We start from the raw sequence: 20,488 nt of genomic DNA, 5'->3' as shown, positions 1-20,488 counted from the left end.
TCCTAATTTGAGGCCACTTACCCAAGACCACTTCCATCGTCTCATTAACTGGACTCACAATCACAGGCCTCATGGGCCTATTTTCCTCTGAAAGAAAAACACCCACAGGGTTTCTCAGTCTCATATAGATTAGAATTTCAAGTGACAACAACACTTGGCTAAATATACCAAAACATACTATACAGCATCCTGCCAGATATTCCCTAAAGTGCTTGAAGCACTTATGGCAGGAGACAGAAGAGGTGAAGGAAGGAGGCTAACATGAAGGCCATAGCGAAACTGTGAATACCCACTAAAAGGCCTGTACCCTTCTGAACCCATGGAGTTTGGTGCTACAAAAAAAAAAACCACACATGACACCAGGGCTTGAGGCTCCAGACAAGTGCCTCCCTTAAAGTGAATCCAGGAATATGAGCAATCGTGGAAAGGTACTTCTGTTGGTGAAGCATTATTCCCAGAAAGGCCATCCAATGCTAGATCTGCTTATATCCAGTGTCTTTAAAAATGACCCAAGAGTAGAATGTCAAGAAATTAGGCATAATTTATTAAAACAGACATAAAAATATTAAGTAGCTCCAGCAAGTAATCTGGCTTTTATTTATAAGAAGATTGGCTTCAAGGGGTAGTCTGTGGCCAACTCTGGAAAACTATGAACTTGAATGTAAAGTATTAAAAAAAAAAAAAAGTAAGCTACATCAAGGCAGGATATTGTCTTTTTTGTTTGCTATATATACCTAGAACAGTGACTGGCACATAGTAGATGATCAACAAATAATTTTGATTCTGCCTTTAGAAAAAAAAAAAAAAATTGACCTCATCCCTGATTAAGTATATTATTTCTATATAAGGGATCCAAAAGGACATGAAGAATATATCTGCTGGTCTAGTTACTAGATAAGTAGATGGCTGGATAGATGATTGATAGATAGATAGATAGATAGATAGATAGATAGATAGATAGATAGATGATAGACAGACACATGGATAAATACATAGATAGATCGATCTCAGGAAAAACAAACCAGAGCTAGACAATGACCAGAGAGAGGCTGCTAAAAACTCAAGATGCTTGTGACTATTGAAAATTACAAGTCACTAATGCTTGTAGGAATTAATTCTGGTTCAATAACATAAACTTTGAAAAAATAAATTACTGTTGAATTGAGATAGCTCAGCTATATGTAGGGTGATCATGTTCTGGGTGACCTGTGATATTCCCTATTTATGCCTGTTGTCCCAGCATATTATTAATAAAAACCCCTTTAACTTTCAAACTCCTGGTTAGAGTAACTCTTTGTATATTGGAAAAAGTTTAAAGCTCTGATATCAACAGTAAGATCAAGCATTCTTTCATCCCCAGATAACTTGTCAGAGTGCACTTTGTTGTAAAATAGTTTTTAATATGAAACATGGTTAATAGAGAATTGAAAGCCCCGGAAAATTAACAAGAATCATCACCATGAACCTATTTATTGCTCATCTGTTCTGCATCAAATACATGATCACATAATTAATCTCTAATCTTCCCAACAACCTGGGAAGGATGTATCATCTTCATACAGAGAAGGAAACAGGCTTAGAGAGGTAAAGTAATTGGGCTAATAGGAACTAACAAGAGGGACATTATGGGGGTGTAACTTATTCCAAAACCCATTAGCATCCTCGTCATCATGCAAATGATCATCATTGCTAGACATTGATTCCCCAAGGGAAGGAGCCCAGAACTGTCCCTTATACACCAGTTAGAATCAGCCCAAGTTCTCAGGAAGAACCATCTTTAGCCATCCCAAAGAACAAGCCTCCTAGTTCAATTGAAAAATACAGCTCATGCTGTCTGTTTAATTAGATCTGCATCTGAAGCAGGAATAAAAGCCATTTACATAGTATTTAACAACAAATTAAGACCATGTGACCTTTGGCAAGTCATCAAGATTCTCATGGATTTAGTTCCTCCATGGATGATGAAGGTAATAGTAGAACTGTGGTCTCTGGGCTTTCCCAGATGTGAACTCATAGGACTGAAATTATGACTCACCTAGAGTTAGAAGTTCTATAACCCGGGAGATGCTATATTGCTTTCCCAAATATGTGTAGGATGCAAAACAAGTATAGTTCCCTTTATGCGCTTCAGTCACATTCATGATAATGAGCTTACTTGATTCACCAATAAAATTCATATTGTCAAGAAGTAGAGGTTTGCAATCCTAGACAGAGGCACAGGATGGAAGTATTGAAAACCAATTAATAACTTACTCAAGTCAGCCAGGAAAAAAATCTATTTTTTCACATCAGCAAATGTTTTATAGATATATAATATATACATTATACTTTATATGAATTTATGTATATATACATATATATGAAAAGAAAGTTTCCTTGTATACAAGTTTTAATATTGTCATTTTTATGGCCAAAAGCATAGTATTCCTAGGATATTAAATGTTAGGTCTATGAGCCTTGCATTTTGAAAACAAATTTTTCTTTGTCAATTAAAAAACACATTTGAGGAAGGAATGCTCAAACTATAGTTTCTCTGTAATGCTGTACTTCCTTTCTTCACTGATGCTATTTATTTTGTGTTTCTTACCCTACACAGGATAATTCTCCAAGTAGGCTCCAAAAACCTAGGGAGATCAAAGGTATCCAAACATAATGTGCTCTCTATATAGTGTTAGTCAATCACTTTTAAGACATAAACTACTAACTTATTTAAGGACCACAAGATATTTTAAATAAAACACAAAATAATACATTTTGTCATAAACAGTTATCTCTTAAAAACTGTAAATTTATAGTCTTATCTTTAAACATCTTTTATTCTTACTATACTCTTCTCAACTATATCTAATTAAATAAAAATAATAGAAAGTAAGATTTTAATTAAGCTGCAAATTAAATAGATATAGTCTTACAACTTTTAAAAAACGTTCCTATTAAATTTTACCACTAAAAAGCAAACAATGTGCCAAATGAAAAGTAGTTTTCAGATACTACATATTGTCTACAACAGAAAGCTATTTTATTTGCTGGAAAGTAAAATACCATATTTAATATATTACCTTATACCACTGTATTTTTGGTAACTCATTGTTTTCATCTTTAAAATAATCCAAATAAGGACACACAAGTTGTCCATCTCCTGCAATAGGCAGTTTCTGTGTAAATATAGCTTGTGTACTGTAACACAAGTTAGGTTCACGTTGTACAAACTTTGCAGTTATTTTAATCTTGAGGCAGTAAGTTGAATTTCTAAAGTAAATCAAAATAGGTCAATTAAGCATTATTAAAAGATTTTTCTGTCTTTAACAATTATAGGTACATAGAACACATGTTTTTAATACATTAATTACTTTCTTACCTTACCGCACAATAGTAATGTCCTGAATCCTCTACCTTAGCTGGAACAAACCAAAGTTTATCTTTGTGCTGATGAATCCTGGAGTCTCTTTCTGTAGATATAGATGTCTTGCTGTCATTTTTATACCAATTTATAGTTCCTTTGTTTTCATTTGGGTTAAGAGGACATGAACGGACATCTATGTCATATGCAGAAGAAACTAAAATTATTTTATCTTTACGTTTCTCACATTTACCTTTGAAAGGGAGAAAAAAACGATTTCTATGTGAAATCTGACAGTGTTTCTTAACATGATATCTACATATAAACATCAATTATTCAGTATATCAATTCCTATTAAATATGAGTTTTAGTAGCCATATTATTGACATTATCTTGAAAGTATCAAAGGTTAATATTCAAATCCAGTTGTATTATGTACTATGTGAGTGCTCTTGAACAAGTTATTTAACCTCTTATCCCCTCCTAATCATCTAAACATTGATGAAAATGTATCAGGTGAGAGATCTACTTGGGTACAAGATGGAGTAACAGGGACTGCACTCACCCTACCATCTGAACAACTGAAAAATAGGCAAAATCCATAAAACAACAATGTTCAAGACTTTGAACATCAGGAAACAAAGGACAGGAATATCAGAAAGGTAGGAAGCAAAGGAGGTGAGCCCTATAATATTCCCAAATTACTGCCTAGAGAGATTCTAGAACAAAGTATTGCGAGGAAGAAATGCAGGCAAAGTCTATTGTTCTTCGAGTTGAGCAAATGGAGCTGGAAATTCAGGTAAATCAAAAGTTCACAGGGCAGAGTGCCAAACAGATTAGCACTGCAGAGAGAGAGAGAGAGAGAGAGAGAAAGGAAGAAGGAGAGGGAAAAAGAAAAAACAAGTGCTTTGGAGATCAACAGAGAATCTCCTTCAAGTTTTCAGCTGGGTATTGATTAGTGTTAGGATATAAGAAAAACTACCCAAGGTTAGAGTGAGAACTGCCATACGGATTAAAGTGCACACAATTCTGGAAATATGTGTGTTGATAACTAGAATGGAAACCCTCATTAATCATGAGGCATCAGGTAGAATACCCAGAGGGATTTGACTTAGTAAGTGGGGAAAATTAGGGTTAGAATAACTTTTTTTTCTGAATATGACTAATAAAATTTAAAAGCAAGACCTGAAAAGACTAACTACTTTCAAGTAACAAACTTGTGACAAAACAAATCAAGAACATTCTTAGTAATACAAAAATATCCAGCACTCAACATAGTAAAAATCACAATGTCTGGCATCTGATCAAAAATTACTAGGCATGCAAAGAATTAATATAACTAATAGTGAGGAGAAAATAATCAATACTGACTCAGAAAAAGACAGAGATGATAGAATGGGAAAATTAAAATAGTTATTACTATTGCATTTTACTTGATCAATATACTAGATCATACATGTTGAGAAGAGACATGAGAGCTTTTTTAAGAAACTTAAATAAAACTTCTGGAGATAGACACTACAATGTTGACTTAAAAAATAACACAGTATCTGATTAATAGCATATCTGACACTGCAGAAGAAGAGATAAGTGAACTTTAAGACATGGCATTAGGTACTATTCAAAATTAAACACAGTGAGAAAAAAACCATAAAATTAACAGGGCATTAGTTACCTGCAGGACAACTTCAATATATGTAATAGGAATTCCTGAAGGAGAAAGGTGAGTGAATCAGAAAAAAAAATTTTTAAGACCTATGTGTTGAAATTTTTCAAGATTTTTATGAAAATGAGGAACTCACAAATGCCAAAATCACAATGAACCCCAAGCAAAAGAACCAGGAAGAAAACTCTACCAAACAAAGAAAAAAATGATGCAGCCTTCTTGCCAGAAACAACACATGCCAGAAGAAAGTGGAATAATAAGTACTTAAAGAAAAAAGATAATCAACTTAGAATTCTATATTCAGTGAAAGTAACTTTCAAAAACAGAGGCAAAATAAACTTTTTTGCATTTATTCGTAAAAGCTGTAAAAATTAATCACCAGTTGACCTGTACTATCTGAAAAATATAAGAAATCCTTCAGAAATAAAGAAAATAGTATCAAATGAAAAATGAATCTACGTAGAAGAATAAAAACACCAAAAATGTTTACTACATGTGTAATTATAAAATAATTTTCTTAATATTTAGATCTCCTTTAAAACAACTGCATGTTTAGAGCAAAAATAATAGTGTACTGTGAGATTTATAACATATAAAGTGGCAAAATACATGGAAACAATAAGGTCAAGTTCTAAAAGGGATGTATACTGTTTTAAGATTTTTATACTATATGTGAAATAGTATAGCATCATGTAAAGGTAGACAGTGATAAGTTAAAGATGGATACTAGAAACCTGAGAGCAGCTATTCAAAAAACAAAAACAGTTATTAGTATAAGCCAACAAAGGAGATAAAATGAATCATGAAAATCCTCAATCAATTCAAAAGGCAGATCAATTAAAAAAATTCTTATCAATCCAAAAAGAGAAAAAATAACAAAGAGTTGATGAGACAGAAACTAAAATAACAAGATCCTAAAATTAAACCCAAATATGTTATTAATCATATTTAAAAATTTTAATGATCTAAACACTCCAACTGAAAGGCAGAGATGGTCAGGATAGATGAAGGAAGAAGGACCCAACTGTATGCTGCCTAATGCACACACACACATGCTGTCACACTATTTACACACATTTTAAATATAAGAATACAAATATGTTCAAAAGTTTAAAAAATGAGGTGGTGGAGGATACCATGTTAACACTAATAAAAAGAAGGTTTAAACGGTTATTATATTGTTAATAACCAAAGTAGATTTTGTAGTAAAGAATATCATCAGGAATAAAAAGGGTCATTTCATTATGATAAAGGAGTCATTCATCAAGAAGTACATAGTAATCCTAAATATTTACTTACCTACTAATAGTGCTTCAAAATACTTGAAGCAAAAACTGCTAGACTGCAAGAAGAAATAGAGAAACCCACAATTATAGTCAGAGATTCCAATACCCTACTCACAATAATGGACAGAACAGGTAGAACAATTAGATAAATAATCATTAATGATATAGAAGATTCGAACAATGTATCAACCAATTTGGCATAATTGATATTTATAGAAAATCCTAACCAACAAGAGCAGAATACATATTTTTAAGTAAACACAACAAACTTATCAAGATATACAATATTCTTGCTCATAAGCCAATGATTGATGATACATTTAAGAAGATTCAAATTAGTCAAAGTTATATTCTCCAGTGAAATGGGATTCAACTAGAAACCAATAACAGAAAGATAACTAGGAATTCCCAAAATATCTGAGAAAACATTTTAAATGAATATAAAATATACTGTTAGCTGGGAAGCCATACAGTTCTAATTTATCAGTTCCATAAAGCACCAGCAGATTTGAACATGAACTTCCACAGTATGCAGAATGCAATCATGAAAAGTATTATTCATTATAAACTAAAAAACATACTTCTAAATAACCCATCAGTCAAAGAAGAAATAAAAAGGGAGGGAAAACATATGTCAAAATGAATGGTATGCAATGGAAACAGTGTTTAAGGAAAACCTGCAGCACTAAATGGCTATATAAGAAAAAAATATCTCAAATTGATGACTTCAGTTTCCACTTAATAAATTAGAAAATAATCAAACCCAAAGTAAGCAGAAGATAAAAAATAATACAGATCCAAGAGATAATCAATGAAATGGAAAACCGAAAAACAATACAGAAAAATCAGGTACCAAAAGCCATTTCTTTCAGAAAATCAGTATCACTAATAAGATCTCCAGCCCAATTGATCAGGAGAAAAGAGAGGTGACATCTCTCATTAAAATGCTTTAAGCCCTGGCCATGTAGCTCAGTTTGTTGCAACACCACCCCCTAATCAAAAGGTTGCAGATTTGATTCTCTGCCTGGGTACACACGTGTGCAATCCCTGGTCTGGACGCGTACAATCCAAGGTCCAGGCATGCATGGGAGACAAGGGATTGGTGCTTTTCTCTCACACTGATGTTTTTTTCTCTCTCCCTCCCTCGTTCCCTTCCTCTCTCTTTAGAAACAATGAAAAAAATGTCCTCAGGTGAGGCTAAAAAAATACTTTCATAGGGATAATAAGGAAGTATTAAGAATAATTTTATGCCAATAAATTCAACGATCTATTGAGAAATGACCAAATTTCACATGCCTTGAAAGGCACAGACTATAAAAGCTCCCTCAAGAAAAAATAAATATTTGAGTAGCCCTTGAGATATTTAAAGAAAATGAATTTGTATCTAAAAACCTTCCAACAAAAAAAATTTCAGACCTAGATGGCTTCACTGGTATATTCACGGGAAAAACAACAATTTTACACAAACTCTTCCAGAAAACTGAAGAGTCAGTAACCTTGTCAGTTCACCCTCTCAGGTCAGCACTGATCTCATACCAAAGCCAGACAAAGACATTATAAGAAAAAAAGTCTTCATCATGAACATAGATGCAAACTTTCTTTGTAATGGTGTACAAACAAAATCCTACAATATACTAAAAAAGGGTAACACATTATGATGTACCTAACATCCCTAGAAATGTAAAGTTGAGTTCACATTCAAAAAAATAATTGATAAAATTCTACATATTGACTTGGTTTAAAAGAAAAACTATATAATTACCTTAATAGATGCAGAAAGAGCAACCTACAAAATCTAGTATCCATTCCTAATAAAAACTCAGCAAATTAGGAATAGAGAGAAATTTCCTGAACCTAATAAAGAACAGTTATGAAAAATCTACAGCTCTCATATATAGTAAGATTAGGAATAAGGTACATATGTCCACTCTAATTATCCATATTCAACATTGTACTAGAAGATCTAATTAGCACATTAAGAAAAAAATAAATGCCATCCAGATTGAAGAGGAAAGTGAAATGACTTTCTTTGTAGACTTGATCATCTCTGTGGAATATACTATGAAATCTACAATAGACCTAGATGGATTAGTAAATTGTAGTGTAATATGAGTATGCAAAGTTGAATGGGTTTGCATACACTAGTTAAGAACAATTAAACACCAAAATTTTTATGTTGTATTTTTATTTTTTAACTGATTTTTTTATTGTTGTTCAAATACAGTTGTCCCCATTGACCCCCCTACCACGTTCCACACCCCACCCTCGTACCTACACCCTTTGGCTTTTTTCATGGGTGTTTTATACATGTTCTTTAATGACACTTCCCCTATTTTCCCCCATTATCCCTCTCCCCCTTACCCTCTGGTTACAGTCAGTTTGTTCTTTATTTCAATGTCTCTGGTTATATTTTGCTTGCTTGTATGTTTTGTTGATTAGGTTCCACTCACTTATAGGTCAGATCATATGATATTTGTCCTTCACTGCCTGGCTTAATTCACTTAGCATAATGCTCTCCAGTTCCATCCATGCTGTTGTGAAGGACAGGAGCTCCTTCTTTCTTTCTGCTGCATAGTATTCCATTATGTAAATGTACCATAGTTTTAAAAACTGAATTTTTTTAAATTCTATTTACAATGACATCAAAAGATATGAATAATTGAGGATAAAATTGGCAAAAGATGCATCAGACCTATCCAATATAATTATAAAATGGTGCTGATATAAATTAAACAAGATCTGAATAAATGAAGAAATATATATTCTGTTCATAGATAAGAATACTCAATATCATTAAAATGTTAATTGTCCCAAAATTGGGTTATATTCAACTCAATCCCCATCAAAATCTGAAAAGGACTTTTTGCACAAAGTAACAAGCTGATTCTAAAATTTATATATGATTTACATATAATTACTCAAAACAAGCCATTAAAAAAACAAAATGGAAACAGTTACGCTGCTTTAATTCAACACTTATAAAGCCACATGGATTAAGACAACGTAGTATTGGCATAGAGATAAATAAGTCACTGAACAGAAAAGAGGTTCCAGAAATAAAATACACAAACATATTCAACTGATTTTTTTTAAAGAAATTCAGTGGAGAAAAGACAGTCTTTTCACAAATTGGATATCCTTATGTAAAACAACAACAAAAAATTTCTGGGCTCTTAAGGCAGGATTTGCAGAATGGCCAGGTGAGAGTCTCCATACAAATCACTCCTCCACAAAAACAACAAAAAGACTGGAAATTATTCTAAATCAAAGGGTTGCAAAAATCAGAACATTTATTTTAAAAAGTAGCAGTGCCCTTGCAGGTATGGCTTAATGGTTGGGCACTGTCCCACAAACTGAAAGGTTGCTGGTTTAACTCCTTGTCAGAAAGCATGCCTAAGCCGAGGGTTCAGTTCCAATCAGAGTGTATATGAAAGGCAACTGGCCGATGTTTCTCTCTCACATTTGTGTTTTCTCCTTCCCTTTCTCCCTCCTTCCCCTCTATTTAAAATCAATAAGCATGTCCTAAGGTGAGGATAAAAACAAACAAACAAAAAAACAAAACACCAGCAACAGTTGAATCTCAGTAAAACAGCAGAATTTGTGGCTCTGTTACTTAAACTACGCTTATCTTCCCTTCTTCCCAACTTCACCCTGAACTTGAAAACCAAGAGTCTTTCAAACACAGTAGCTGTAAAATCCACTAGGCTGGCAAGAGCAAACCAAGTTTGGAGCCCCTCAAAAAGTCCCATTTCAGGGCACTGATACAATTTGACCTGACTGGCAGCACTGTGGAAAAGTCACACTCAAGAGAGTGGTGGTGTTATTATTCTGACTCAGAGGTCCACAGGAAAAGCCCCATTCCCAGAGTATTCATTAAAAAAAAAATCAATCACTGGCAACTGTTTAAAACTGCAGCTGCCTGAAACCGAAATACCAAAGAACACAAGAGTCTGGCCAAAAGAAAAAGGAAGATCTGGGGAATTAAATATCCATAAAAATATCCATAGGAAGATTTGAAAAGCTCTAATACACTCCTGGATAATCTAAGAGTACATATGTATGTATGGCTGTGTACATGCCCAGAGAAGACCAGAGAAGTCACTGGTCTCTTAAATATGGATGACCTGAAGGTCACACATAAGCAGGAAGTGAAGACTAAGGCAGAGCTGTGAACAGCCTAAGTGTTGAGGGCATACCCCAACACACACAGGGTCCCTCAGCAAAGGATAGAAGACTTATTGGGTCAACAGTCTGAGGAGCCCTGGCCGAGTTGCTCAGGTGGTTGTAGAGTATTGCCCCAATATGACAAGTTGGCAGGACTGATCCCTCGTCTGGTCACAAGAATCAGTCACTGAATGCATAATAAGCGGAACAATAAATTGATATCTCTCTCTTGCAAATAATTAATAAATTAATTTTTAAATAGTCTAAGGAAATTTCTGATCAATCATTAGATGACCAAGCAGAGACTTCAGTAACCATACATTACAGGAAACACCGATCAACAGGTAACTTCAGAAACATGGATGTATATTTTTTATCTTGATCATAATGATGATTTCAGGAGTAGGCATGTATGTCAATACACCAAATTGTGTATTAAACATCTGTGTGTCAATTATAAACTTAATAAAGCTGTTTAAAAAACACAGAATCAAAATAAAAGTGGGTAAGCAGTCAGCATACTACCTGTGCAGATCAAGGACTTCTAAGTAATTAGACAATGGGAAAAGCAGTAGCAATAGCAATAGTAGTGATAAAAAGTGTAAACCTAAAGTAAGGTCTTAGCTATACATACACTTTTATTTATCTGGGGTTTGCCCCACCACTCAATCAAAATTGTTCTGATCAATGTCACCTATTTCTTTTACGTTCCTAAATCAAATAAACAACTATCAGACATCATTTTACTTAGCATATCTGCATTTGACAGTATTATTGCCGAAATCCTTTATCACCTCCTTCATCTTTCACTCTACTCCAACCACAGTGGTATGCTACCTCCTGGAACATGTCAGTACAATTGTCCTCAGGACCTTGGTACATGATGCCTGGAATATTATTTTCATCTCCAACCTCATATTTGTATAGGTCTCTCCTTCAAGTTTAACTCAAAAGTCAACTTCTTAGTGAGCTTTTTCTGATCACACTATCAAAAAATTTAACCTTCTGAAAAAATGGCAATGAATAAGTACCTATCAGTAGTAACCTTAAAGGTAAATGGATTAAACACTCCAATCAAAAGACATAGGGTAGCAGAATGGATAAGAAAACATGACCCGAATTTACTGTCAACAAGAGACCCTTCTGAGAACACAAGACCTACACAGACTTAAAGTGAAAAATTGGAAAAAAATATTCTAAGCAAACAGAAAAAAAAAAATCCAAGGTAGCAATACTTATATCAGACAAAATAGATTTCAAAACAAAGACCATAGAAAGAGACTAAAAAGGTCATTTCATAATTCTAAAAGAGAGAATCCATCAGGAAGCTATAAACATTGTAAACATATATGCACCCAACATTACAGCACCCAAATATATAAGGAAAATCTTAGAAGACTTCAAGAAAGATATAGACAGTAATACAACTTTAGTAGATTTTAACACCCCACTGTCAAAAATGGATAGATCTTCCAAATAAAAAACCACAAAGACATTGTTGCAGTGAATGACATGCTAGATCAAATGTGTTTAACTGATATATATAGAACCATGCACCACAAAGAAACAAAATATGCATTCTTTTCAAATGTACATGGATCATTTTCAAAGAGAGACCACATGACAGGACATAAAACAAGCTTCAACAAATTCAAGAAAATTGAAATCATATCAAGTATTGTCTAGGATCATAATGACTTGAAGCTTGAAACCAAGCTCAAGGAAAAAACTCAAAAACATTCAAATAACATGGAGATTCAATAAATGTTATTAAACAATAAATAGGTAAACAATGAGATCAAGAAAGAAATCAAAAAGTTTCTGGAAACAAATGAAAATGAACACGAAACAACCAAAAACCTATGGGACAGAGCAAATGCAGGCCTGAGAGGCCTGCAATACATAGCAATACAGGCCTGTCTAAAAAAGACAGAAATATTTCAAATAATGACTTAACCCTACATCTAAAAGAACTAGAGGAACAACAAACAAAGCCCAAAGCAAGTAGAAAGAAGGAAATAATCAAGATCAGACCAGAATGAAATGACATAGAGACTAAAAGAACAATCCAAAGGATCAATAAATCCAGAAGCCAGTTCTATGAAAAGAGAAACAAAATCAATAAGCCTTGAACCACACCCATCAAGAAAAAAAAAGAGGACTCAAATAAATAAAATCAGAAATGAAAGAGGAGAAATTAGAACTGATAGCACAGAAATACAAATAACTGTAAGAAATTACTATGAATAAATATATGCCAAGAAATTTGAAAACCCAGGGCACAATGGAAAATTCCAAGAAACATATAATCCTCTAAAACTTAGTCAACACGAAGGAGAAAGCCTGAGTAGACTGATATCAGCTAGTGATATTGAAGCAGTAAGCAAAAAAGACCTCTCACACAAAAGCCCTAGACAGGACAGAATCACAGGAAAATTTCACCAAAATTTAGAGAAGAGCTAACCCTCATTCTTCTCACATTCTTCTAAAAAATCCAAGAAGGGGGAGGATACCCAAACTCTTGTCATGGGGCCACTATTATCCTAATTCCAAAACGAGATAAGACATAACAAAGAAAGAAAACTGCAGGCCAATATCACTGATGAAAATGGATGCTAAAATCCTCAATAAAATATTGGTAAACCACATGCAGCAATACATTGAAAAGATCATACACCATGATGAAGTGGGGTTCAGCCCAGGGATACAAGGATGGTACAATATTTGCAAATCAATAAACATAATACATTACATAAATAAAATATCATGTGATCATATAAATAGATGCAGAAAAAGCATTTGATAAGGTACAGCACCCATTTATGAAAAAAACTGTTACATGGCAATAGAGGTAGCATACCTCAGTATAATAAAGGCCATATATGAGAAACCTACAGCTAACATCATATTCAATGGGCAAAAACTAAAAGCTTTCCCACCAAGATCAGGAACAAGCAAGGGGGTCCACTTTCACCACTTCTATTCCACATAGTAATGGAAGTTCTAGACACAGCAGTAAGAGAAGAAAAAGAACTAAAGGCACCCAAATTGGAAAGGACGAAGTAAAGCTGTCACTGTTTGCAGATGACATGATAATGTACACAGAAAACTCTATGGACTCCACCAAAAAACTAGTCGACCTAATATGTGAATTTGGCGAAACAGCGGGATACAAAGTCAATATTCAGAAATCAAAGGCATTTTTCACACCAACACTGAAATATCAGAAACAGAAATTAGGAAAAAATGTCCCATTTACTATAACAACAAGAAAAATAAAATACTTAGGAATAAACTTCACCAAGGATTTGAAAGATCTATGCTCAGAAAACTATAGAACACTATAGAAAGAAGTTAAGAAAGACACAAATGGAAGCATATACCATGTTCATGAATTGGAAGAATTAACATCATCAAAATGTCCATACTACCCAAAGCAATTTATAGATTCAACACAATCCCTACCAAAATAATAATGACATTTCAGAGATACCGAATAAATATTTAAAAAATTTATATGGAACCATAAATGACCCCAAATAGCTCCAGCAATTTTTAGAAAGAAGAATGAAGTAGGAGGGATCACAATACCTGATATCAAACTATATTACAAGGTCACTGTAATCAAAACAGTTTGTTACTGGCATAAAAGTAGACATATAGAAAAATGGGACAGAATAGAGAGCCCATAAATAAACCCATGTCAATACAGTGAGTTAATATTTAACAAAGAGGGCAGGAACATCAAATAGATGTAAAAGTAGCCTCTTCAATAAATGGTGTTGGGAGATCTGGACAAGTACATGCAAAAAAACAAAACTAGACCAACAACTTACACCATACACCAAAAGAAACTCAAGATGAGAATTTCTCAAACTCTCAAATAACTCAAAAGAAACTTTAAGATAAAAGACTTAAATATAAGGTGTAACATCACAAAAGTCCTAGAGGAAAACACAGGAATATTTCAGATATCCCACAGAGCAATATTTTCAATGATACATCCCCTAAGGCAAGGGACATAAAGGAAAGAAAAAACAAATGGGACTACGTCAAACTAAAAAGCTTCTGCACAGATAAAAGAAAATATCAACAAAATGGAAAGGGAACCAACTGTAGGGGAAAATATATTTGCCGATGATACCTTGGACAAGGGTTTGATTTTCAAAATATATAAAAAACTCACATGACTCCATACCAATAAGACAAACAATCCAATGGAAAAGTGAGCAAAGGACCTGAATAGACACTTCTCTAAGGAGGATATACAGAAGACCCACAGACAAATAAAAAAATGCTCAACATCACTTGCCAACTACAGTGAGACACTACTACTTCACACCAGTCAGAATGTCTATCATTAATAAATCAACAAACAACAAGAGCTGGCGAGGTTGTGGAGAAAAGGGAGCCCTAGTGCACTGTTGGTGGGAATTCAGACTGGTGCAGCCACTGTGAAAACAGCATGGGATTTCCTCAAAATACTAAAGATGGAACTACCTTTCAATCCAGTGATCCCACTGCTAGGGCTATGCCCAGGAATCCTCAATAACCAATTTAAAAGAACCTATGCACCCCAATGTCCATAGAAGCACTATTTACAATAGCCAAGTGCTGAAAACACCTAACTGCCAATCAGTAAATGAGGGGATTAAAAAACTGTTGTACATTTACACAGTGGAATACTATGCAGCAGAAAGAGGGAAATCCTACCCTTCACAACAGCATTGACTGAACTGGAGAGCTTTATGCTAAGTAAAATAAGCCAGGCAGTGAAAGACAAATACCACATGATCTCACCTGTAAGTGAAACCTAATCAATAAAACAAACAAATGAACCAAATAGAACCAGACACTTGGAAATAAAGAACTGACAGACACCAGAGGGGATGGAGGAGGGGGATTACAAGGGGAAAGAAAGGGAAGTGGCAAACAAAGGAACACAAATAGAGGACTCATAGGTGTGGACATTGGGGAGGGATTGACTGTGGGAGTGCGGGGGCAGAACAGGGTTAAGGGAGAGCAGTTGGGGAAAAGAAGGGGAAACTATAACTGAACAATAATAAAAAAATTTAACCTTCCACCCACCGCAATCTCAAAACTTTATATCTTCCATCCCTGTGTTTTTCTCTCTACATGTATTACCATATGACAATAAATATTTACTTTTCTAAGCCTACTAGAATGTAAACCATCTGCAGGCATGTATTTCTGTCTGGATTTGTTACTTCATTATCCCCTGCACCTAGTGTCGGGCACATGGTAAGGGCTAAATGCACTTGGAATAAGGGAGGGAGAGGGAAAGAGTGAAAACGAATAAATAAAGAAAACAAAGCACTGTCACTTGATGGTGTTCAGCTGTGGGTTCATAAGAACTACATTTAACACCTCTTTGGAATGAAAGTCAGGATTTCCTGTACCATACTCTCCAATGGGCAATACAGTGGGAAGAGGCCTGGACTGGGCACAGGAAACCTGGATCTAAACTCTTGCTCTGAAACTAGGAACATGATCTTGAGCTCTTAACTTCACTGGGCCTTAGTTTCCTAATATATAAAGAAGAGAATGAGAAGTAAAGATGATGAAAGAAATACCCAGCAGTTCAGGCCATTACCAGGAGGCTCTCTGTCATGGAATTCAACAGAAAAGTTAAGAAAAATGTGTGTTAAATAAAGTATTTCATATTTCTAAATAATAGATTCTCTCAGCAAATAATAATACATAGAAATGCTTAACTTACCAGCCTCCAGAGAAGGAATGAGTAGAGCTATGAAACAAACAAGTCTGAGTAACACTTTCATATTCTCCTGGAAAAACAGGAATGGAAGAAAAACAAAAAATAAAAATGTTACTATTCCAGAAAAATCTCTAAAACTATATACCTGTCCCCACCCTTACCCCCAAGTCACAATGATGGGTAAATCTCTCTACATCATTAATGTAATCATGTTCCTGGATATAAAATGGGGGTGGTGGGATTCCATTTTTTTAATGGAATTAAGGAAAAATTCAAACAACTTAAAAATAGTAAAACTTGTATTATCTGTCCCTATATTCATTTGTAGTCTTGAATACCACTTAAATTTCGCATGAATTTTATCTAAACTACATCCAAAGCGGTTACTTACTAGACCCTAAACCAGCTTGCAGCTCTTATGTGGATTTGTTTCCTACCTGGAATGCACCCCACTAACAGACCCATGTGCAAAAGTCTCCCCACATTTCCAGGTCCAGCTCAAAAGTCACACCTTCATCTTAAAAGGTAAGACACAAAATCATTTGTATAAAATTATACAGCTGCCTGAAAATACACCAAAAACGAATTAAAAAGATAACAAAAATATATTAATATTGGGTTGGTTCTTGTGGTTGGGTGGTTTCCCCTTTTCTGAAGCTAAAGACAAATACCATATGATCTCAGCTTTGACAGGAACCTAAACAACAAAACAAACAAGCAAAATATAACCAAAGACACTGAAATAGAGAGAATAGGCTGACAGTGACCAGAGGGGAAAGGGGAGGGAATTTCAGGGGAAAAGGGGAAGGGTTTATAGGAACTAGTATAAAGGACACATGGACAAAAACTAGGAGGTGGAAACAGGACAGAGGTGGGAAGCACTGGGGGAGGGGTGGGCTAGGATGGGGGTAAAAGGCAGAAAACTGTACTTGAACAACAATTAAAATAAAAATTTTCAATTAAAAAATAAAATAAAACTTCTATCGTAAGCATGCATCAATTATATCACAAAGTAGCTAAACCTTCACAGTTCCCCCTTCCCTCCATGTAGCTTAGAAGGCATACCAACATACAATCAGCTACAACAGCATAGATCAATGATAGGACTATGTATTAAACCGAGGTCCTAGTAACTTATTATTTTAATTTTGTAATGCTTTGTCCACATACAGGCAGAGGTATAATCAAATTAGGCACATGTTTCATGCTGAAAGGAGACCATACCATTCCCTTATCTACAAAAACAAGGTCACTAAGATAGCAATTGAATGTGAAAAAGAAAAAACTCAACCTTGCCTACTTTCTAAACTCCTCAAGCTCAAATGAAGCTAATGTTCAGTATAATCTCTCTTATTTTTTGAGTGTTCCTGTTAGTTGCACCCAAGTGGGGACCTTAATGTACAATAAGTTCCAGTCTTGGACCTCCAGAGAACTTTTGCATGAATCTACTCAGGGCTCCTGAGTACCTCAAACTCAACAAGCCCCAAACTAAACTCTCTCTACCAAACTGACTCCCCAACCCCAGTGACAGACACAGCACTGCACTGTACCCACCACCTCTTTTGAGGGCAGAAACCACTGTGCCCACAGCATCTGGCACTGCACTTGGCACCCAGAAGCCCTTAATAAGTTTTTGTGGAATGAATAAAAATATGAACAATAGAAACAGTTATCCTCTACCAGATTTCACTAAATGCAGCAATGTCCAGAGCAGACCATACTTTGATAATTTCATGCGTTGAAAAAACCTGCCCTTTAATTTTTATAGGAGATTACATTGGCCTATATTCTTATCAGTAGTTATATGTTAATTACAAACACAAAATATTTTAACCAAGACATCACTAATTTAGACTATAATGACATGCAATCTTTAAATAGTGGTGAATAGTGAAAAAACATTCTATTTAAGAAGTGGCATTAAGGTATAAAAATGTGGACTTCTGGCCAAGATGGAGGCATAGGTGGAAATACTGTACCTCCTCACACAGCCAAGTTTATGAACAATAAAGATTTAGAAACCAGAACGCAACCAGAACAGAAAATTGAACTGTACCAAAGTCTGACAACAACGAACCATTCATCCAGATCAGTAAGAGGGGCAGAGTCAGTGGCTGGCAGAGAGGGGTTGCAGCAGGAAAAAGCAGCCGGACCAATCCAGGCACGCAGGCGGCAGTTGGCAGATCCCAGATGCAGGGTGGCAACGGGCGGACCCAATTAGGGCGCAAGGTGGCTGGCTGACTGTGGTCATACATTCACGCGGAGATAAACCAGGCAAAGGAACGAGCAGTGAGACAGACCGTGCAACCCAGGGCCCCAGTGCCGGGAAATAAAGCCTAAAAGCACCAATTGGAAAAACTTTCGGGGGTCGAGGTGCCAGGAGAGGCTCCCAGGCTTACAGACAGTTCACTGGAGAGAACCACAGGGTCCTAGAGGGTGCACAGGCCAACATACCTGGGAACCAGCACCAGAAGGGCCCAGTTTGCTTGTGGAAAGTAGCAGAGGGGACCGAAATCCAAGACAGCAGAAAAAACACCATTGCCCTTTTCTGACCCCACCCCCACATACAGCATCACAACCCAGTGACTGAGTTGCCTGGCCCTGGTGAACACCTAAGGCTCAGCACCACATATGTAACAGGCGCAAACAGACCAAAACATTATGGCTCAAGAAGAACAGTTCAAAGCCCCAGAGCCAATACTTCTAAGCAACCAAGAGATAGCCAACCTATCAAATGCACAGTTCAAAACACTGATCAGGATACTCACAGAACTGGTTGATTTTAGTCACAAATTAGATGAAAAAATGAAGGCTACACTAAGTGAAATGAAGGAAAATGCACAGGGAACCAATAGTGATGAAAAGAACACTGGAACTCAAATCAATGGAGTAGATCAGAAGGAAGAAAGAAACAACCAAACAAAAGAGAATGAAGAAACAAGAACTCAAAAAAAAAAAAAAAATGAGGAGAAGCTTAGGAACCTCCGGGACATCTTTAAACACTCCAACATCCGAATTATAGGGGTACCAAAAGGGGAAGTAGAACAGCAACAAGTGGAAAACTTATTTGACCAAATAATAAAGGAGAACTTCCCCAATCTGGCAAAGGAAATAGACTTCCAGGAAGTCCAGGAAGCGCAGAGAGTCCCAAAGAAGTTGGACCCAAGAAGGAACACACCAAGGCACATCATAATTACTTTAGCCAAAATTAAAATGAAGGAAATAATCTTAAAAGCAGCAAGAGAAAAGGAGACAGTTACCTACAGAAGAGTGTCTATAAGACTGTCAGCTGATTTTTCAAAAGAAAAATTGCAGGCAAGAAGGGGATGGAAGGAAGTATTCCAAGTCATGAAATGCAAGGACCTACATCCAAGATTGCTCTATCCAGCAAAACTTTCATTTAGAATGAAAGGGCAGATAAAGTGCTTCTCAGATAAGGTCAAGTTCAAGGAGTTCATCATCACTAAGCCCTTAGTATATGAAATGTTAAAGGGACTTATCTAAGAAAAAGAAGATAAAAACCATGAAGAGTGAAAGGACAGCAAACTCACAGTTATTAACAACCACACCTAAAACAAAAGCAAACTAAGCAGACAGCTAGATCAGGAGCAGAACCACAGAAATGGAGATCACATGGAGTGTTAGCAACAGGGGGGAGTGGGAGGAGGAGAAGAGGAAAGAAGGTACAGAGAATAAGTAGCATAGATGTTAGGTAGAAAACAGACAGGGGGAGGGCAAGAATAGTGTGGGAAATATAGAATCTAAAGTACTTGTGACACATGGACATGAACTAAAGGGGGGGAATGGGGGGAGGGGGTGTGCAGGGTGGGGGGGAATAAAGGGGGGAATGGGACAACTGTAATGGCATAATCAACAAAATATATTAAAAAATAATAATAAACCACATTATTTTTTAAAGGTATAAAAATGTTATACTGTGCCTTTCAAATAAATGTAGGAAAAAGACTCCAATTATGAGAGACACCCCCACTTATGTTCTCCTCAGATTACCCGCAGTGTGAGAAAAAGGATTGATATGCCTGGCTCAAGCCTGAACACCTACCCAGAGCAGTAAGACTGCATTCCTTACATGTCCTGTAATTTTGACTTTTATACCTATAAACTGGCCTTCTCCCAAATTAGCCTAGATTCATTATATTATCATATTTACCTTTAAACTATACTCAGTTTATTAAAATAAGATAGAAGGCTTTGACATTTTACAGCCTGTGTTTTAAGTCTCCCTGCCAGAGAAGAAAAAAATAAAGGGTTAAAATGTTTCCCAATAACTAGTT

General features: G+C 35.5%; 1 protein-coding gene across 6 annotated transcripts in view; it reads right to left on the bottom strand.

Annotated features, from left to right (window-relative positions):
- Positions 1-20,488, bottom strand: part of IL1R1 (interleukin 1 receptor type 1) — a 51,432-nt gene that overhangs the window by 14,292 nt on the left and 16,652 nt on the right. For all 6 annotated transcript variants that reach the window (XM_053664658.1, XM_053664654.1, XM_053664656.1 and 3 more), the window contains 5 exons: positions 16,197-16,263; positions 3,359-3,593; positions 3,060-3,249; positions 2,036-2,204; positions 22-87 (listed from right to left, as the gene is read on the bottom strand). In XM_053664658.1, the coding sequence (XP_053520633.1) occupies positions 22-87; positions 2,036-2,204; positions 3,060-3,249; positions 3,359-3,593; positions 16,197-16,257 (721 nt within the window). In that variant the 5' untranslated portion in view covers positions 16,258-16,263. The remainder of the gene's footprint in view (positions 1-21; positions 88-2,035; positions 2,205-3,059; positions 3,250-3,358; positions 3,594-16,196; positions 16,264-20,488) is intronic.

Source organism: Artibeus jamaicensis, unplaced genomic scaffold (assembly GCF_021234435.1).
Source record: "Artibeus jamaicensis isolate MK-2021 breed Jamaican fruit bat unplaced genomic scaffold, CSHL_Jam_final contig_384, whole genome shotgun sequence".
Lineage (NCBI taxonomy): Eukaryota > Metazoa > Chordata > Mammalia > Chiroptera > Phyllostomidae > Artibeus > Artibeus jamaicensis.
The sequence above is the reverse complement of the archived record's forward strand: the minus strand, read 5'-3'. Positions and strand labels throughout refer to the sequence as shown.